Source organism: Cydia amplana, chromosome 14 (genome assembly GCF_948474715.1).
Source record: "Cydia amplana chromosome 14, ilCydAmpl1.1, whole genome shotgun sequence".
NCBI lineage: Eukaryota > Metazoa > Arthropoda > Insecta > Lepidoptera > Tortricidae > Cydia > Cydia amplana.
In genome coordinates this window covers 6,728,463-6,750,898 of record NC_086082.1, presented here as the reverse complement: position 1 = coordinate 6,750,898, position 22,436 = coordinate 6,728,463, and the positions used below count along the sequence as shown (strand labels likewise).

The 22,436-nt window shown below is 39.0% G+C and overlaps 2 protein-coding genes across 2 annotated transcripts; one reads left to right on the top strand and one right to left on the bottom strand.

Moving 5' to 3' along the window:
• Positions 1–287: 287 nt before the first annotated feature.
• LOC134653812 (chitin deacetylase 1) lies at positions 288–9,427 on the bottom strand. Its single transcript, XM_063509176.1, has 9 exons — positions 8,943–9,427; positions 5,951–6,123; positions 5,511–5,647; positions 4,001–4,126; positions 3,356–3,564; positions 2,950–3,069; positions 2,593–2,750; positions 1,261–1,511; positions 288–611 (listed from the first exon to the last, which is right to left on the bottom strand). Exons 1-9 carry the CDS (start codon positions 9,281–9,283, stop codon positions 333–335), a joined length of 1,794 nt encoding a protein of 597 aa, XP_063365246.1. The 5' UTR covers positions 9,284–9,427; the 3' UTR covers positions 288–332.
• Positions 9,428–12,487: 3,060 nt separating this feature from the next.
• Positions 12,488–21,741, top strand: LOC134653995 (chitinase domain-containing protein 1). Its single transcript, XM_063509366.1, has 6 exons — positions 12,488–12,868; positions 13,346–13,526; positions 14,076–14,282; positions 19,680–19,841; positions 20,363–20,600; positions 21,553–21,741. Exons 1-6 carry the CDS (start codon positions 12,614–12,616, stop codon positions 21,692–21,694), a joined length of 1,185 nt encoding a protein of 394 aa, XP_063365436.1. The 5' UTR covers positions 12,488–12,613; the 3' UTR covers positions 21,695–21,741.
• The last annotated feature ends 695 nt before the right edge of the window (positions 21,742–22,436 follow it).

Sequence of the window (22,436 nt, the reverse complement as noted above, 5' to 3'; positions counted from 1 at the left end):
TCTTAACATTTAAAATAATACTATGGAACAACCATGTCCAAATCCATTCATCAAGTCATCTGCTCCACTGGTAACTTAAGTCATAAGTTATAGCATATACTAGCATCAACACATTTAACTGATTATCGGTATAGCTGGGCAATAAAAGTCAGGTACCATGTCCCTTTTATGCTTAGGCTACCTGCACTATTATCGCAAGTCCCACTCCATAAAGCCGTGCAAGTGATGACACCTGACCAGACTCTCCACTTTGTTTTGTGGCAAGTATAGTTGCGACAAGGTATATAAATAGTCAATTAACTGTGTCAATGATGGTACATTATTTTTAAGTATTAATCTAGTCCAAACTCATTTCGTATCCATGGGTAGCTCTGTGGACAACCTTGACAGGTTATCATGTATTTATCATGCTGTAGAACCTTTGACTGTAGTTTGCAAGTCCTTGGTTTGTGGCAGGCATATTCAACATCGTCCAAACTGTGATTTTTGCATTGCCACGGCTCAAACTTGTTTATATGGAGCACTGGCGTTGGCCGCTTCATCCATTCTATGGCTTGTTTGTTTGTCACGAAGTAGACGTCTGGTAGTTTCATTAATTCACTAATAAATTTCTGTAAAATAAAATTAAATTGAGGAAGACGAGATATGAGGTTTGTGGGAGAAATCATTTTCTTCTTTTGCCCATATTGTCATATTTTAAATTAGCAAAATTGACGGTTTTTCATTATCATCTGACTGAGAAAGAAACATATGATATTTGATATTTCGTCGGGTGACAATTAAAAATAATAAAAAATAACTAATAAACTGTTAACTGTTATTAATTTTAAAAGTCACTAACACCATTGAAATTATTGGACAATAAACCGTGTTACAAGTGTAATAAAGTGCATTGTTACTTTAATTTTTTGACAGTACTTAGTGACTTGCTTGTCACCCGACGATTTATTCAGGGGTAGAACAACGGCCATTAAAAATATTTATGGCATAGGGACTATGCAAGTTGTACAGAAATCAAAAATGCATTGTAATAGCGCCTTGGCAATAGACTCTAGTTTTAATATTTGTGAGCACATTGTTTATCTGATACCTAAAGTCTATTTTTTTATTTGGTAGACTAAAATGGCATTTCATAGTATGAAATGTCATTTTATGTTCATACTATGAAATGTCATTTTAGTCTACCGAATAAAAAAAATTACTTTATCTATTGGCATCCCTTTTGCCATGCCTCAAAACTGTGTTCAAAAATAGAATTACCTTAAATGCATGCAAATATTCGGCATTCTTCAGCCACGTAGAATTCAAATGAATGCCAAATGGAGCCCTATTCTTCAGATAATGTCTTTTGAAGTTGCTGACCAGGACATCATACACGTCTTTGTCAGTCAGCTTGGGGCAGTGTTCCAGGGTCGTACACACTTCGTCGCCTTCCTTTCCTTCGTTCAGGAATGGGTTTATGGGCATCTCCCACAGGCCGGCGTAGCTCCGAGTAGGGCAATACTGGTTTCCTGTCGAAACAGTTAAAAATTTATGTGATTTTAAAACACAGCCTGCGGGCGCCATGTCTCCCACCAATCTATAATTAGGTATTGTATTAAAGACGGAGCTAATGCGCGAACTGTATAGGTACCTACGATGACGATATAAGTCAACAAGGTGTAAGCAGTAAGGAGTTGATATTTTAGTAGGCGCTGTATCTAGTTTTTTTTGTCACCTACTTCCTACTTCCATTCTCATCCGGATTTCGAGTTCGAGTAGTTTATTGCCTAAAATAATGTCCATGGTGTTCACTCGATTCTAGAATCCACGGACCACGTCTCATTCGGTTAATAAATACTTAAGTCCGTGCTCCACTTTTAATGTAAGGAAAGGTCTTCCTAAGGAAATAAACCGCACAAGCGTGAAGGCAGATTCCTTCCTGTTAATAACGGCTCGAATAAAAAAAGTCGTAAACAATAATGTCGAATGATAATTGCGCTATTATCATGCAATCGCATGACGATATTCGGAACTGTGTGCGGAAACATGCGTTAACGAAATCCGATATTGTCATGCATGTTTACGTTACGGAAAGGCTTAGCACTTTTATGCCAGGAAAGAGTAGTGTGATGCTTCTGTTATGTAATCTACACGTACATCTAGCGAGTTTCTAGTCGACAGCGGCATAACTGTTACTTAATCGGTCTCACGCTCTAATTACATGTTGATCAAAGATGTCTCGTACACAATGAACATCGGGTATTAAAAAGAATTAACAGTTCTTTTTGCATTGTTTATGTTTTCTTTAGTATATCTGTTTGTTCTCTTAGAGCGGGTATACGGTTCAAAAGCTGTATTTTTCTACTTGTTTATTGATTAAGGTTGGTAGCCTTTATGACCTCGATTTTCCTTTTTCATCCAGTCTTAAAACTCTTAGTGACGATGACGCTACATGGTTACACAGTGGGTCGTGTCGTGTACCTACGGTCGATTCACGTGCGCCGTACAGTACACTCTTCTTCTACACTAACTCGAACATATGAGGCATGAGTAACAACCCTAAACTTCAGTAGGAAGGTAATCAACAAGGTACTCATAAGGAATGTTTACCGGAACACTTGTGCGGCATTTTATAGTCGAGCGTGTACGGCCAGTACGGCGGGTCGGACACCGGCGCGACCGCCGTCGCATCGTACACGAACCCGAACTCTTGCATCATGAGGAACTGACGGTTCCAGCCAAGCGACAGGTGCGGGACGCGGATGCCCCTGAAACAATTGAAAATCGTTAACAATCTGCATTTGTTTTGCACCTTTGAGCTGCATATGGTCCTTCGATGCTTTTCCGAATTTATAACCGTAGTGGTCCTTCGAGCCGGATACAAAATGGTCTTTGAATTGGAAGTGACTGAATGATTACTATCATTCAGTCACTTCCAATTCAAAGAAATAAGTATTATGCATTTACCTGAAGTCTTCCATGCGTACTTTAGCGAATCTGTTAATTATGTTCGCTTGACCGACCATCTCATCGAACCAATCCTCTACAGTGGCGTTTTTGGACCACCATTCTTCGGGGCCGCGATTCCTGTAATCAAAAGGTTATTTAATTTATTATTTTGTCTTGTACTTATTCAATTATTCATTGTAAATTGGGGAAATTGCAAGAGATATCTATTGGGAAATTGTACAAGAAAAAAAGTACACTTATGTAATAAAGTTGATGGCGGATATCATGCCCCTTGTTCCACCCACAGCTTTTGCACGGACCTGTTGGTTGTTGTTCTGGTGCAGGATAAACAACGTCGTCTTTGTGCTGCACCCGTTCAGGGTTCGGCGTTAGCAAGTACTAAGTATGTGAACACAAAACTTACGTAATAGAGTTGACAGCGATCTCATGCCCCTCGTTCCACAGCTTCTGCACGTGCCTGTAGTTGGTATACTGATGCGGGATGAAGAACGTGGCCTTTATGTTGCAGCCGTTTGGACTTCTGCGCTCGGGAGTGAACAAGTGTTTTGTGAACACGTCCCAGTTCTCGTGGTTCACTGGACCGTGGAAGGTCAGGGTGATCATTTGAGGAGTCTACAACAGAATAACACTACGACGTAGAGAATTTAGGGTTTCCTTCGGTGTTCATCTTACTCGGACTCGAGCTGGAGTAGGCAAAGAAATTTTTGATTTTTGTACTGCTGCTGAGAGCATTTCCAGATTCCTGCTACTTACATTAACACATTCAGTGCCGAAAACCCGACTATCGGGTATTTTATGATTTCGTTAGTTCGACCCGTTAGTCGGGTGGTACTACAGCTTTTATGCTTATGACGAAATTTTTGTGGCCTGGCCCGGATGTCTTGTTTAGCTGGGTGGCAATGAATGTGTTAAATTTTTATTTCGTTTTTTAGGCGGGAAAACCAAAACTTCTCAGTCTAAACATTACACAAACAACACAACAAATAGGTGCTTCGAAATTTAGTTACACCTAAAATATGTCGTTTTTAATTGGGTACCTATTTTTTACCTGATTTGGTACTAAACCACCAGGGATCTCAGTCCCTGTTTTGGTGCAAAAGCAGTCCGGCAGCTGGCATAGGCCCTTGTCGCAGGGCGCCGCAGAATTAGGGTCAGATTGCACGTCGCACCAGCCCTGAAATAATGCTTGGTCAGGCTCAGAGAAAGTAATTGCAGTGCTGTTGCACCCACAGAACAAGTAGAATGGCGATGCGAGCAGGGTACGTGTCGCCGCCGGTTATGAGCAAACGCTCGCATGCTAGTACTCGCCCGCGCTGACCGAAAAACGTAAACATGCCTTTTGCGCCACAATAACGTTCAGATTAAGAAGCCAGACATCAAATCTGTCTAAAGGAGGCGTATCCATTCACCAGGCACACAAGTTTTTACTACCGTTGCGCGAGAAATGTGGAAATGTGGAGAGGAACGAGCGGCGACACCGGTTCCGATACTAACTGCGCGCGATAGCCGTTCTAACCTCTTTAATTATGTTCTGTGGTTGCACCTATTACATGGGTGATGAACTGATGAAAGATCGCTTAGATTATGTAGGTAGATAAACTCATGACACGGAGTGTTTATAAAACTCGATGACTAGAACTGGCACAAGATTTGCATTAATTAATCAATATTTACCTACAGACTTTTGGAGTCAGATTATTGTATATAATATAATATAACATCACAATATAATTTATTTAAAAACACATAATTCGTGGTTACGTACGCAAAAGTACCTAACCCTTATAGTACCTAATTGTGGGTATATCCGTAGAGCGTGCCTACAGGGAATTAAGTTACACTTACCTTGATAACTAATTTGTAAACTGAAATAGATGACATATACTTTTGATAGATGACATATAGACGACATTTACTTAAAAAAATTGACCAAGCCTTTGAAGCCTTCCAGTGGCTGAGACCGGAATCGAACCTGCGCGATGCGTCTTCATCTTAATATGCGGCTAACGCCATTATCTCTACTCTCTAGGCCACTTGATCTCGGTTCCTAAGAAACTATATTACTAGCTAACTGCAAGAAACTCTGTGTCAAACAACATAGCATCTATCCGGGTGAATCTATAAATGGGCAACTGGAGTGAACCATCTAGTACTACTTTTTCTTTGGCAAAGTTGAGCCGTTACGTGTGGTCTAGAGAAAGCTGACTGGACACACTGACTGGGCACCAGTATTAACAGATAAACAACGCTTACTTGACCTACGCGACATGAATTCTAATAAAAGTAATATTCAATTGAAGACATCTTTTCAATTGAATATTACTTTTATTAGAATTTAAACGAACTTCCTTAGGCCATATGACTTTTAGAGCTTTTATCATTTGATCTATTATTGAAATATGTTGGGATGTAAAGATAATCTTGCAGAGTCCAGTTAGTAAATGCATTAAAAAAAATGCTTGTTGCTTAAGATAGAACCAATCTAAAGAGTTTCCACTTTGGACTGGCTGTTCTGCCGCGACATACAAGTTTCTTGAGATAAAAACCAGGTATTTTACTTCATCAGAGGAGTCGGCGCAGTCGTTGGATCCATCGCAGAAGTACTCCGCAGGCACGCAGTTCCCGTTAGCACAGGCGAGGTGCGTCTCGTTAGCGCATGAACCGTTTTCTAGCAGAGGCTTCGGGATATGTGTCTCTGGAACAAAGGTAGTTTGATATTCGTAGGTACGCGAAATCTGGCCTGACGTGGTTTGTTATAATGTACTTTGACCCGAACAGAAATTCTTAAAATTACTGTTTAGAATAAATATCGCACTTTTGAGGTTGAAAATTTTGGAACTTGGGATCGACTTGGAGTTCTCGTCAAATGGGAGAACTAAGTACTTCATTTACAACAAGGGAAACCACGGAGCTACAATATCCTCGTTCTGGAGGCACAGGTAATATTTGGCTTCATAAAGAGCCCATACACGGCAACAATACAAGACAAACAACTCACCAGTAGTCACGTCACAGTTGTGAACATTCTGCGCTTGGTCACAAAGTTGCCTGTTCACGTCAAAAAGTAGGCCCGGGGAACAACGAAACTCGAACACCTCGTTTTGGAGGCACAGGTAATATTTGGCGCACTCGTCATTTGTCCACGTTGCTCCTTCCGTGCGATCCGGGTTTCTGGTTAGAAAATGAGTGAGTTAATAAAAGGCAAGTACCTACAATAGTTATTTGTACAACAAGAGATCAAAGTTTGATATTTCTTCGAGTGCTTATTTTGAGGCCCGTGCAAGCGAAAGATTCTATACTACTCTCTCGCTCGCTACGCTCGTGAATCTAATTTAGAATCATGAGCGTAGTAAGGTACTCAAAAGCGCACGAGATGTAAATAACTTTGATCTCGTGTAGTTCACAAAACTTTTCACCTCAGCAGTGAGAACATATTAGAGAACCCGAAAAATGTATTCCTTCTTCATCACTTACCTCTATTCACTAATGTTTTCTTAATATATACCAACAATTAAATTTTCACCTCAGCAGCCCGAACAAGCTTGTTCGAGCTGCTGAGGTGAAAATTTATTTACAAAAAGTTGCGTTTAAATGTCTATGAAGATATTGTCAACCTCCCACCTAACTCTTATATGGATCGGAAATGTTTTATTGTCGTTGAGTGAAACTTAATTACGTACTTCACTTACGAGTATTACATATTTGGCCACGTAACTATTTCCATACATTATTTAAATTTCGATTAGCGTTTTCTACCAACGATTGCCGTTTGCTAGGCCCCCTCTAAAGCTGGTCCTTCGGACCGGACAAAACCATTGACGATCGATCACTTTCTGAGGCAACTCTAGGAAAGTTACATAAATTCACAGTCATCATTCACGCTTCAAGAAAAGTTTATCTCGAGGGCGGAAAAGCGCGTTCAAGCTTTACAAACAAAAGACAATCGATCACAGAACAAAAAACTATTAACTAATGTTAGAGTTTCATATGATAGGCTTACATTTACATATTCATTCATGGCAATCAATTAGTATGGATATGATGAGCGTATTTGTCTAAGCTAAGTTGACGTTTATTTTTATCACGTGGATATGAATAATACATTACATACCTAGGAAGGTGAATTCGTGAATGCTCCAGATCGCAGGAGTTTGTGGCCCGAACCGAAGGTGAGGACCATAAATATGCGATCTGGGGCTTTACGAATTACCGCCCGAGGGTTGTCTAAAGTTTTTTATGTCTTGCCTTGGCCACATGAAGTGAGATTATGTGACGTATGTGAATATTACATGAAGAGCGAAAGTTTCTCTGGACGGCGGAAATGTAGATGCGGCGGACGTACGGTAGCGTCAGTCAAGGTTGCGGCGAAAGTCGATCGGGGTCGTTGCCCTGCTGGGAAATTTGCAATCAATGCAATTCGCGGACAAGATTGACGTCCATGTCTATTTGCATTTAGGTATCTATATACCGTATATATCTATATATCTATATGTACGTCTTACGTAAAATAGAGTATTTTGTTTTCTTTTTATGGCCTTACTCTGATAGATTATGTCTAAGATTTTTCTATAGGCTAAAAGTACATCATTTGGCCTATACTTATAGTCACGCTTTTATACTTATCGTGTTTTGAAACGATAAACGATAAAAATCAATGATCAAATCCGCACCACAGTCATCACACATGTCAGTTTATCAATCGTTGGTTGGTTTAAAAGGTGTAACAAAAATATTAGAGTTAAAAAAAATATGTAAATATTGACTTACTTGGACGATCTGCCTTGTGCCCCATAGAATATTATTTTACTGTATTTTTTTAAATAGATAGGTACTTATTCTCAATCGGAATACGATAAGTAACGATTATGTCCTTAACGGATAACCACAATTTTTGTTACCGGTCATCCAAAGTATCATTGTATCTTGAATTACACATGCTTATTACTTCTGTTTAACAGCCATGGTTCACCAAACAGTTAAGTAGCATTATGAAACTAAAAGGTTAGTGGTTACGACGCGACTGCACCTTTAATGCTCTTTGACCGCAGATCGTGATAAACATTATAGCTATGGTATAGATTCGTTAACGTAATCTGATGGTATTTTGCAGCTCATACCGTAATGGAATAGATTGTATACCTACATTACCTAATTATCTTTCCGCACCTTACCGATTGCCCGTCCGCTAATAAGCAACTAATTTATGAATAGGTTAATAGGTAGGTACCTAGGGTAGGTGCATAAAGACCAGAGTCGTGGAATATATGAGAACCAATACATTTCAGTGTTCACGACTCATCTCTTTCAGTACAGACTCTACCTATTTAGGTATGAGCTGCTGCGTCTTGAACATTAACTAGTGTTTTTATAATAGGTAATTATGTGCGTGTTTGCGTCTTATCTTATGTAATAGTGTGTATACTTTAGTGAGTAGTTGAATTTCGTGTCTATTTAATGACCGGATATTCGTATTATGTTATGAGTATAAATGTCATTTTTCGACCAGTTTTTGTAAAGTGGACCGATTTCACCTCGCGCGATACGTATTACCGAGTAATGACATAATGATTTCTATTCGAAAGGTATGAATTGTGGTCGATTATGTGTTAAGCTTTTCCTTTTCTTTACCTACACATTAATAACCAATTAATGAACTCAATTCCACCTATCAATTTTTTAATCTAACTATTGCTGTTTATAAAAGTTAAGGAAGAGGTGAATTAATTCGCAACACTTTTTGTGGGTGTGTCGGTCAGCCTATTAGCCTAACTTACGAGTATGTTTTGCCTGGTGCCAATACAAATGCTGGGATAATGATTATCATCATCAACGATCAGATCAGCCCTTTATTTCCAGGAGAGCAAAAATTGTATTTGCACCCATTTGTACCTATTACCTAATCCTAATATGAAATGATCGAAAGATGGCTGGATCTAATAAGTTTTATGTAGCTTTATGTTTTTAGGAAAAATAATGTATTGTAACCACACCTGTAAAATCTTCCATTTTCATGACACTTTAAATTACTGGTGCTTCTTTTGCTTAGCACATGTTTCTTATTTCTGTGCTTTCCTTGCACTCCTGTAATTAAATTCGAAAATAACTTCGCATAATCACTGATCGTATTGGTAGGTTGCTTGAAACCTTTAGGAACTTTTTTAATGTAAAGCAAATATTCAAACTGCTTCTCCGGCGAAAGCAATGGAAATTTGGGATCTTGGCCGCGTAACGCTGATATTATTTTTTGTTTACGGTTAGTCGGAAGTCCCTTTAATTTCGAACAACTACCTAAGGCCGCGCACACGGCGAGGGTCGCGAGAAGGAGCCGCATGGTGCGACTGTAGCGAGCTCGGGCTTGGAAGCACTGAGTTATCAACGAGTCATTATCGTCGGGGGTTACTTTCTTCCACCTCCACGACGGCTTGCCGTTCGACCAGGCGGAACGAATATGGCGACTTCAAGTTGTACGTGAGCGAAAGACATGAATGAAATACATATGTAGTACATAAATAGTGGATACTCAATATTTTGCTACGCGTATTGTACGTGTTACACATTCTTTTAACTACCTGATTTTATAAATTAGGCATTAATTAAATATCAAATGTTTTTGTTAGATACATAATCAGTGAAGTTAAATCGCAACGACTAAAAAACACACTAATATCATAAGTAGGTACTAGTTGACGTTTTAAATACATACTTTATAATTAAAATTATTATCCTGTCCTCATTGTCTCACCCTTACGATTCGAATTTATTTTGAACAAACCTGTACAGTACCTAAAAAGCTAATAAAGCATGTATCAATGAGTAGGTATATAATAATTATGGCCTGACTACATATACATAATATATATATGTTAACCTTTTTAACATATGTATTTTTTTTGCATAATAATAAGTTCTCAACGTGAGCTCAATATAGGTAATTATTTACAGACCATAGAACCTTGTGTACTCTCCAGTTGTATAACTCTACAAAATCCGGATCGAAGGACCGACATTACAATATTTACAATGTTAATTTTCGCGCGCTTTAGCCCCCCCTCCACTCTTTTTTTTTCGTCCATCTGGACAGGCTAAAGCTCTAAGCCATACTGCCTTCCTTGTCATAAGTAGATTTTTTTTCTTTTCAGTGAGTTCAATCCGGTAAACGTCTTCAGTAAATACTATATCCATATTAGGTCAATTCCGATATCAATGTCTTCAGTAGTTTTCATTTTCATAGTACTTTAAGTAAAAGCATCCCCAAGACGAGTGTGGAGGGGTCTTTATACTATCGCGCTAGTATAACGGTCCCAAATGTAGGTTCGTGTTTATGTCACTTGGCTTGATATAGTCCGTCAACCAAATCTTGTCAGTAGCAATGTAAAGCAAACTAAAGTAGGGCAACACTCAAAGAGCAGTATTGCGCTAAGAAAAGCAGCAATGTACGTCGAACCAAAATAATTTTTTTTTCCGCTGAGCGCGCCCTGCGTACGTCAATTCAAATTGTCACTCGCGGTTTATTGAAAAAAATTGAAACGGACGGACAATTTAAAAGCGATGTTAAAACAATGTTAATCAAAATGATGAACAAATTTGAAGATATCAAAAACAACTTATATTGTAGTGCTTATATTCTCTTTGTTCCCTATCTATGGCAGTAACTACGCGAGAAGAGGTAGATGCGACACCCGGGATCACTAATGCGGCTACGCGCAGGTACGCGACCCGCAGCACTCACGCTGGAAAGTTGCCCCTTGTGTCCCATAGACTCGCAAAATCCAAAAAACTTACGAACGTCATGGGTCGTAAGGTTCTCAACCACCTACCGGCTGACATTACTGCTGCACCAAGTGCACCTATATTCAAATCAAAGCTAAAAAAATGGCTTCTCGAACAGGCGTTCTACGACCATAGGGAGTTATTCTCTAGTACATAATTGTAAGACGCTCGAATAATAACTATGTAATTTGTATATCTTAATGTTGACATGTAATTGAATACTACCAATAAAATGAATATGAATATGAATATAAATATGAATATGTCTTCTAAGTTTACTAAAATAAAATCATATCAAAATGCAGATAATTAGATAGTGCATATATTTGTTATTTACAATATAATATGCCACTTGTTAATGTAAATTAGTGTACTCTTCTGGATGAATATGACATACCTGTGTAATTTTTTTGATTGGTATATATTGTAAAATAGGATTACATATTGAAAATAAAACAACTGATATTTGGGTGTTTATTTAATTTAAAGGTAAATAAGATAAGGGTCACTTTAGCTTACACTATAATTCAGGTCATTATTTGAAAAAATATAATGAAGTTACCAATGTTACCGGGTCACTTCAACCAAGCATAATACTCTGTAGTATTCTATTGCATCTTTGTAAATAGTCACAACTGATTCCTGAAAATATTAGACATGTGGGCCTATGGACGGTTTCCAGGACACAATTTATGGTCTTGTTGGATAGATTTAGGCATACGTTTTAATTTTATTTATGCCTTTTAACCCTAAAACAAAAAAACTGAACATAATCTTAAAAGTTCGAAAGAGTTCTTCCATGTACTTGTCATAACCTCAATTTTTAGTAATGTTTACCATCAACGAGCATGATTGTACATTGTAGGCCCCTTAGCTTTGCTTATTCTCATTTAATGTATTGGTATTTAATGGTGACAGCAGAAATATCTCTTGAAACAGAAACGATTCAGAATGAAAACCAAATGAAAACAAATAAGGTGACGGCTGTCGTTCACGAATTTCACGATCCACATTCCACAGATAAAACACAGATGACACGCATTTTGGAATTATTCGAACACAGTGTTGCTAACCCGCGATTTTTCAAATTTGCCGCCTTTTACTACTGACAAGATTTGGTTGACGGACTTTACCTATGATATTTTTATTGTTTTGTTAAACTAATATTTTTTTCGAGTCTTAACAATATCGTACTAACGAGTTAAAATACTTGAAGTTGGGGTGATACTGTTATTAACTTACAGAGATAACTTGAACTACTGTTGTAACTACTGTTGTTGGTGGTAGAGTGACATTTTCTGTATCGTTGCACGATGTTTTTGAACTATGTGGAATCCACCTCCCGCCTCGATGTCCAAGAAGCCATTATAATAGGTATAGCTGGTCAACCAAATCTTGTCAGTAAAAAAAGGCGCGAAATTCAAATTTTCTATGGGACGATATCCCTTCGCGCCTACATTTTTCAAATTTGCCGCCTTTTTCTACTGTCAAGATCTGGTTGACCAAGTATAATTGACGACCGATTGACGACCGATTGTTATCCAATAAAGCCCTTGCTACACGGTCGCCGACAAGCCTTCTAACCGTCTGTCCTTGGTCTGACCTTGGTCAGTTTTGGTCAAATTTTGTTGGAAACAACTGTCTACACGGTCCGTCCAGACTAAGGCCACGCGGTCTGAGGGGCTTGTCGGCGACCGTGTAGCAAGGGCTTAACTGGCAATTTGGCATTGACTAACGTACGGTTTGGACCAAACTCTAGTGTTGACGTTTCGCCTCAAATCGTGGCCGGCGGCGAATTGATTGTTTTCGCATCAGTCGATAAAATCTGCAATAACTATTTTCCGAGATAATATATTAATATTAAAACGTGGCGTGTAAATAAAATAGAAAAATGAAATGTTTTCAAATTATTCTACATGTTTTAGTTTTGCTTTGCGTCTGTTTAGCGACATTATCACCACCGTCTGATAAGAAGGGACAAAAAGGTATAAAACCTCAGGAAGGACCTCGAAAACACAATGTTTTGGACAGGAAATTAGTGAATGAAGCACCCTACATTAAAGACATAATAAAATATCATGCCACTTATCATCAAGACGTTTCTACAAAGAACTTTGAGAACATTGTGTTGGGCTATGTAACGCCGGTATGTATTTCATGAATGAATTATTTCTTATCAATCTTATCATAGAATAGTTAATATTAACCAGCACTTGGTTCGATCAATGCATTTATAAATTCTAAGAATAGAATTTTTATGCATTGATTTTTGCAACCTTCCAAATACCCTATGGTTGCATGTTCACAAATAAGAAAAGGCCGATGTAAAAGGGAACACTCGTTTAGTAGATGCATTGTCATTGCCATTATGGACATTCACTGTGAGATGGATGTAAACTTGTTTTAGACATTCACTGTGAGAATTCTAATGCAAATTTTGTTCCTGAGTTATGGATGTTTTCTATGTAATCAGTGGCCTAGCGTGAACTAATCTAGCTGTGGGTGAAGTCACATCTGCGAGGCCCTTTTCTTTCAATGTGCCTGAAGGGATCTTGCGCAACTTTAAAGCACTGATTACACTGATTTTTGACATGTTAAAAAAAATTAACTTATTCTGCTTCAGTGGAACAACAAAGGCTATGATGTGGCGAAGACCTGGGCGCCCAAGTTCAACTACATCTCCCCGGTGTGGCTGCAGATCAAGCGGCAGAGCCCTAACATCTACATTATCTCGGGGCTGCATGATGTGGACCATGCTTGGATGAAATCTCTCCGCCAAAAGGGATCTGATAGAAACTTAAAAAGTCAGTGATATAAGTTTATCCCTTATCAAAGTACACTGAACCCAGTGTAACCACATATGTTACTTAACTAAGATTTTGTTTCCAAAAATTCTTCTATTGGATATAATTTCCATCTCACAACTGTTTAACTATCATATGTATTCAACTTTTTGATCCCAGATATTTTTATTTTTTATCACTACATAGTATAAAACAAAGTTGCTTCCCGCTGTCTGTCTGTCTGACTGTATGTATGCTTAGATCTTTAAAACTATGCAACGGATTTTGATGCGGTTTTTTTTAAGAGATAGAGTGATTCAAGAGGAATGTTTATGTATACTTTGTTAACCAGTGTGAAGCCGGGGCAGGTCGCTAGTATGTTATATTACACATAAGTTTAGTAGAGTCATAAGCCTTTAATACTTTTCTGCAGAATAAATATTTTTAAATTCATAGAAAACCATTTTTTGTACCATTATGTCAATTTTCTGATTTCTCTGTTTCATCTTTTGTGCAAAACTTCTATTTTAATACATTTGAATGAAATAAATCCCAAAATTTCACTTGCAGTTCTGCCAAGAATCCTATTTGACAACTGGCAGTTGTCAGACCTCAAGGCCTTCTTCATGGAGCCCTCGTCACTCGCAGAACAGAAAGCCCTCATCGAAGAGGTGAAGAAAGCCTGCAAACAGTGGAAGTTCGACGGGGTCGTGCTAGAGATGCTCTCGCAGGTCGGGAAGTATGCTGACCGCTCTGTTAAATTCATACAGCAGTTTGGTGAGTTCACTTGCTCTGATTATTTTATTACCAATTTGGGTTTTAATTGCTTTGAAGGTACATTAACCTGTATACTAGATTCTCTTTGAATTTTTTAGTGTTTCTGTGTTAATAATGCTGCTGAACCTGAATTAAATATCTATTTTACTAACAAAATGAGGCATAAACAAAATGCTATTCTTACTGTTATCTTGTTAACTATGAAAAGATAAACAATTTACATATTAGTATCTCTCAGTTAGTATTAAAATTATGTAATAGTACTAATAGTAATAGATACACAACATTTAAAAAACCGGCCAAGTGCGAGTCGGACTCGCGCACGGAGGGTTCCGCACCATCAACAAAAAATAGAGCAAAACAAGCAAAAAACAAGCAAAAAAACGGTCACCCATCCAAGTACTGACCCCGCCCGACGTTGCTTAACTTCAGTCAAAAATCACGTTTGTTGTATGGGAGCCCCACTTAAATCTTTATTTTATTCTGTTTTTAGTATTTGTTGTTATAGCGGCAACAGAAATACATCATCTGTGAAAATTTCAACTGTCTAGCTATCACGGTTTGGTGAGATACAGCCTGGTGACAGACGGACGGACGGACAGCAGAGTCTTAGTAATAGGGTCCCGTTTTTACCCTTTGGGTACGGAACCCTAAAAAAGGTCAAATGGGCTGCCCAAAACCACAGATCATATAATACTAGTACAGATACCCAATCCCATACTAAAAACGCGCACCGTCCTAAGTAGCAAATACTTGTAGGCAATTTTTTAGTTCACAGTAACAAACTAGATGGCGCACGGAGCCCCACGGAGCTAATAAAACTCTTACGACAAACATGCGTTGAAATGGCGTCAAAACACCTCTCGCGCGACATCTGTTGTAGCTTTCACGCACTAAACCTACACATCACATTCATTTTTAAGGTCAATCATTACTAGATGGCGTTTCAGCCATCGGCGACAAAATTGAAATTTATTTACATATCATAATTTACGATTATGAAATCAATTTGACTTTTTTTGTATTGTAAATAGAAGTTTGAATGGGTACCTACTTTAGCGAAGGCGTCAAAGTTTCGTTACAAATCACAGGTCGTATTCTTATCGCTTACCTTGCTTCGGCAAATCGGCACGACAAGCGTTCGGGTAAACCAGCATAACTGTGACTTTGAGATACACAATAATAATGCATAATCAAAGAGGACTCTTATGCTGGTTTGAAGGTATCTAGTAGGTACCTATGCTTCACATTAGGGCAGAAAGAACACGGCATTGCGGTATGATCTGTTTTAATAAAATAATTCTTGGAGCTAAGCGTTGCATTGCCGCGTGCCGTCCACATAGCCTTGAGAGGCCCAAAGCCCAAGGTCGCGCCGACGAAACAATCTATTTTTAACGTCCGTTAAATAAAATCGAAAGTAATAACTTGAAAAAATATGCGCATATTAAAATCTAAATTTATATGTGACGTTATCTATGAAAATGGATCTTATTGTCGATGGCGCTTACGCCATTATTGACGATGTTCAGATATAAATAAAAGGTCACGCGACGCCGTGCGGCGTAAGCGCCATCGACAATAAGGTCCCTTTTCATAGATAATGCCCCATATTAGTACCTAGAGATATAGATATAATACTACGCGGTATTTTCTTAGATTTATTATGAAATAAAAAACCGGCCAAGTGCGAGTCGGACTCGCGCACGGAGGGTTCCGCACCATAAACAAATATCGAGTCGAGCCAAAACAAGCAAAAAAACGGTCACCCATCCAAGTACTGACCCCGCCCGACGTTGCTTAACTTCGGTCAAAAATCACGTTTGTTGTATGGGAGCCCCACTTAAATCTTTATTTTATTCTATTTTTAGTATTTGTTGTTATAGCGGCAACAGAAATACATCATCTGTGAAAATTTCAACTGTCTAGCTATCACGGTTCGTAAGATACAGCCTGGTGACACGGTGACAGACGGACGGACGGACGGACGGACAGCGGAGTCTTAGTAATAGGGTCCCGTTTTTACCCTTTGGGTACGGAACCCTAAAAAGACCATGTATATAGGAAAGGAAGGAGTAGGTATTTTGTAAGGATCACAGATCATATGTGACGTTATCCATGAAAAGGGACCTTATTGTCGATGGCGCCTACATCGTTATCAACGATGCTCCGGTATATATACAATGCCGCGCCACGCCGTGCGTCGTAAGCGCCATCGACAATAAGGTCCCTTTTCATAGATAATGCCCCATATATGTACGTTGCTTTGCGTGTTTTACATTCTATTTCGTAATATTGCAATAAAAAATGTGTGTAACGTTTTTTTTGCCATGCTTTTAAATTAATAAATAAACTAATTGTATTTCCGATTTATTCATTTTTTTATTTAGCTACTAAAAGTTTTGTAGCTTATTCGCTACGGCTCATGAGTTGGCATTTGACATTTAGGTACGCTAGCGACTGCATGAAGTCGATCGCAGTCTATCTCGCTCGCACTCGCATTGATGTATTGGTGCGATCGAGTTCACGCAGTCGGTGGCGTAAAAGTCAAACATCAATTAATGGTAGCCGTACTTGTCCTATCATGTACAGTCAGCAGCAATAGTTGCTAAGCGGGCGAGGTGTTCAAAATAATCTTGACGCGACTTTATTGTTAAGTGAATAAGAGCGCGTCAAGGTAATTATGAACGCCTCGCCCGCTTAGCAACTTCTGCTGCTGACTGTACCTAAGAAAACATATATACAAAACGGATTAGTTATTAAAAATGTTACTCGAGCGCGCCAGCTATTGATAGTGTCAGTCGCGCACCAAGTCTCGGAAATAAAAAAGAGGAGGGAAAATAATAAGGGTATGCCGGTTTCCATGGTCAAGCAGGGTGTTTAACCCGTAAGTAGCAGGTCCACAACGTTACAAAAAAAGTGACCTTGAATTACCTACTCGATCGATTTTTTTATATTGAAAATAAAGTGTAATTTATTTATATAATGAGACAGATATTTGTTCTTGAGTTATGGATATTTTCTATGTATTTAAGTATTAATTGTATATTACACATTTGTATCGTTAGTCAATTTGTGTAAGAATGTCCCTATAATATTTATTTATTTATTAAACATTTATTTCATGTTAAAAATTTACATTCTCGTACAAATGGCAGTAACACGATTTATTTTGTAGTATTTTAAAATACAAAAAGGGAATATTTGCACTAAAAACAAATATTTACAGCCGGGCTAGCCCATGATAGGCACGACAGTATCTCGCGGCGAGATATATTGCCCGTCCCTCTTTTATTAACATGGTTAGAACTGTTAGAAGTTTCAAACCGTGCATGCTGTCCCTGTCGCTCCTATTAGAAAGAAGAAGAGGACGGCACGAATGACTGTGGCGTTCAGCGTTCACGCCTATGTACCTAGTTGTATGGTAGTTTTCGTAAGCACACAGACGCACCTTACAATTAGTACTTAATCCGAGTGTGCGTGTGCACGTCGCTGTGCGGCTTTGAGACGCTGGAGCGATTGAGGACATAAGTACTCGTGTTAAATTAAAAATAAATACAAACCTATAGATATAACACACCGTCTTGTCAATTCAAGTCTGTGTTCAGTTTAGAAGCGAAACATCGACTTTTGACCAGTCATAGCGGTCATGACCTTGCATTGGAAATACGAACACCTAGGTAGCATTTTTTTTTTTCAAGGATAGCTCGCATGTCACACCGTGGCCAGTCCATGACCAAATCATGACCACCCCCATACTTCCCAGTTCCCGTCGTAGTCATGAGTGCAGTCATTGTCGGAGTTTGTCCGTCAACAAAAATTCGACTAGGCAGGCCCCGCGACCCGCGAACACCGAATATTGCAAATTTTGGGCTCTTTTACTCACATTAAGTTGTAATTCGAGTGACAAAGATAGTTGCATGAGTCATACCAAGCATATTTTATTAGTGTTATTTTAAACATCAAACTTCTATTAGATTATGTAATTAAAAGAACACTTGCATAGTCTGTGTTATCAAAATCGCTGTCAATTTAGTTTGTTCTACCTCATGAAGTTTACAAACTTCGATTTTCGCGGTTTAAGCCGATCATCGTTTACAACAAGGAAATTAATAAACTGTAGACCTCGCGAGCATAGCTTAAAACTGAATAAAAAATATATGGGTACGCCGTTTAGAATTATTTAGAAAAACTAAATTAACAAAAATTTTAATAAAAGATTGGAAAAATGAAACGAATACGTTTAACCCGTGCTTTGCACAAATAATAATACATAATACAATAATATAAGTGTAAAAATTTACAAAAAGTTAGCAGCGCACTTTACTGGGGTTCGAACTTGGAACCTCCATGCATCAAAGCAACTGTTTACAAACTGCGCTATGATAGCACTTAGCCAATTTGACGAAATTTGGCTACTTATTTTCGAGTAAAAACCTACATACATATCTAAATACCGCCTATACCATTACAACATTTCTACATTTTTGCCAAGCACTGTAAATATATCTCAAAAAGAAAAGAAATGCTCTTATAATATTGATACGACTACATATTTGTTTCCGCAATTTTGAAATAATCACATTGAAAAAAAAAACTATTTTATCCTAGAATCTGGTCACAAAATTTGATGAGAATCGATTGAGAATTAAACCGAGGAGAACGTTCTCCTCAAACGAAATTTGGCCCGAGTTAAAACGGAGACCTTCGCAAACGCGTCGGTCAATAAAGGAGTAAAATGTGCGTTTGACTTGGACATCAAGCGAAATAAAAACTTGCATTGTGTTTAAAAACAAAGCATTCATTTCTTTTGAAAAACATCGGCTTACGAGTTTTTTTAATTTATATTTTAACGTCAGGCCTACTTTAAAAAAAATAGGTACTCATTTAGAGTAGGCATGTTTATTGACCGATCTATTTTTTTTACATTATGTACTAAATTTCGTAATTCATAACTCAAATGTAATTATTCTAAATCAAACTCCACATATTAGAACCGTGGTGGCTCCATCTAGTGACAATATTCAATATTACTTCGACAGCTCCACATAACTGTCCTGCGCTGTTGTTCATAACGTAGTCAGTCGCGATATAATTGTGATTTCAAATTTTGAAAATGAATGCATTGAATTCGTGTTGTTATTAATGTTTGTATTTCATTTATAATGTTTTTAATTTATGACACTTTAAATGTCTCTTAATACATCTTAATCTGTAAGATAAAAATTTCGTTATCGCCGATTGTGACATATAGCGCCATCTATGATATCGATTTAAAAAGAATTATACGGCCTTCGGAATGGGAGGGCATGCCAAAACTATGTACTTAGTAGAAAAGTCAAAATTAATAAAAAAAAACTTGTTCAATAGTAATTAATAATGTTTCATGAAATGTTACAGGTCTGGAAATGCGAGAGGACGATTTCAGTTTGATCCTAGTGTACCCGCCCTTCCGAGGCTACCCCACGGACGAGTTCTTCATCCAGGCCTTCAACGACATCTACCCTTACGTCGGAGCCGTGTCGGTCATGACGTACGACTTCTCCAATCCCCAGAAGCCTGGTAAGGAACTTTTTATATACAGTAAAAGTAAATATATCGATGGTATATTGAAATTTATGTCGATGACTGAACTGTTGGATGTCTGCCTTTTGGCTGGTCGGTGACGGCGTCAACTGGAGCGATAAAGCTACGGTGTTGTATTGCAATAGCGTTTAACTGACCTTGAACCCTTAGTGTATGGCCTGATTGGACGCTCATGTTGGGTGTGCAGCGGGGCGGGGCGTGCGGCGTGCATGTTAAACAAATGCAAGCGTATAGGAGCGGCCTTAGTGCACGCTGCTCACATCACGCGTGAGCCCACAGCCACGCTGCACCTCCCGCCGAACGCTCCGCTCCGAGCGTCCACTCAGGCCTTCCACAAACGAGCGAATATAAACCTTATCTGAAACCATAATGGTTAGGTACATTAACAGCGTGCGCCACCTTAACGCTTATAACCAACCAATAGGCACGAATACTCTTGACAATTTTAGGTGTTTCTGACGTCCAAAGGTCTCAGTTTATTATATTCTGGCTTCCAGGACCAAACGCACCACTATACTGGATGAAACTCTGCATAGAGAAACTTATTGACGATGACGATAACCCCGCCAAACGCTCCAAAATCCTACTCGGGCTAAATTTCTACGGGAACTCGTACACGGCCAACGGCGGCGGGCCCATCGTCGGCACCGAGTACATAGAGCTACTCAAAAACGCTAAGGCAAATCAGGCGTTGACGTATAATAACAATACGGCGGAGAATTATGTCGAAATCCGGTGAGTTTCAGTCATAGATATAGGGGGGGTTGCGTCAGGGGGAGGGGAGGGGACGCTAGTGTGCGTAAAGCACCATACCAAAGGTACCGAAGGCACCAGAGGTATCATACTACATAGAAGGCAGGCTATAATTTGTTTTTCAAAAAACGCAATTTTACATAATCATCTAGCTGCCCATAAATCTAAACTTGCCTACACAAATGGCGGTGTGTACGCCACACATATGCTCTTGTGGCACGGACGTGGACCGACTGGGACACCATGGATTATCTTGTCAAAAAAGTGCAGGCCGTTTTTCGAGACATGCGTCGCTTAATGACATAATCCGTCGGTCTCTTGCCACCGTCAATGTGCCTGCTCTTCTTGAGCCGACTGGCATTTTCAGAGACGATGGCAAGAGGCCCGATGGAGTGTCCTTAGTTCCTTGGAGTTTGGGACGGATGTTAGTGTGGGATGCTACCTGCGTAGACACACTGGCACCGTCCCACCTCCAACGGACTAATGTAAAAGCGGGCGGGGCAGCGGAAAGCGCCGAAATTTTAAAACGTAACAAATATAAGAGCCTCGGTAGAGAGTACCATTTTGTACCATTTGGAGTTGAAACTCTAGGTCCATGGGGTCCCAGCGCGCATAAGTTATTCGCAGAAATCGCGAAGCGTCTGGTTGACGTAACTGGTGACCAAAGAGCTGGCGGCTACCTCGCACAACGTATCAGCATTGCGATACAGCGAGGAAATGTCGCCAGCATCCTTGGTACAATGCCTCAAGGGCCTATTTTAGATTTAAGCTAGTTTTTAATTTCTTTTAGTCATACACTGTATATATCTTGTTTCTACACAAATTGGTTATTGACAAAGTAAAGTTTCAAAAGACATTGGAATGCCTCTTTATAGGTGTCTGGGTGTCTAGAGATATACAAGTTAGCTAATTAAACAAATTTTTCCTCTTTCAGGACATCGCAGGGTACAAAGAAGATATTTTTCCCCACGCTATACTCCATACAAAAGCGGCTCGAGTTAGCGCGCGAGTACGGCACCGGGGTCGCCATTTGGGAGCTCGGGCAGGGACTTGACTACTTCTACGACCTCTTCTAATTATGTGATATTAACTTTAAGTTGTAATAAATGTTTGTGTTAGTTTATTGGCGTATTTTTAGAACACCCGTTTCCTCGAGAATCATTTGAAGTTGAAAATCTACAATTACAGTGTCAGTGGATGTGGTTGAAAAATATGTTAAGGTAATAAAGATGAGGTAAGCGATATTATCTTTTTCTACTCCCGTACCTTTATTTGTCATTTAAAAGGTCGTACACACACCTTTAAACCCCTATGTTATAGTTGTCAAGACAAGTCTTTAGTCTATTCCCCAAAAAAGTATTTGTGCATACACGCAGTATCTTTTTGGTACTTTTACGATACTTCGTGAAATCACCACTTAAAAAATATTGTATGAGTTAAGGAACGCTTCCCACGTATCCCCGACCTCCAGCAACACACCGACGGCAAGACATTAAAGATTATCTTCAACGTCGATAGAAGGAATGCAGACGCACCTAATGGGATAAACAAACGCACCCTTTGATACAAGTACAGGCGTATGTAATGCATCACCTATTTTATGGCGGTTGTCAATTAATGCCGCTCCCACGGGATCGACTCTTCATTATCTTAATGGCAGCGACAGCATAAACGCTCCAGAAACTTCTCATGGCCTACGTGACTCCAGACAACGCATCCCCACGGTTTCGGGACGAATATAAGCGGCCATCTCGACCAGCGGAAGCCAGTTCTCATCAAGTTCTCATCAAGTTCTCATCGAGTTCTCATCGAGTCCTC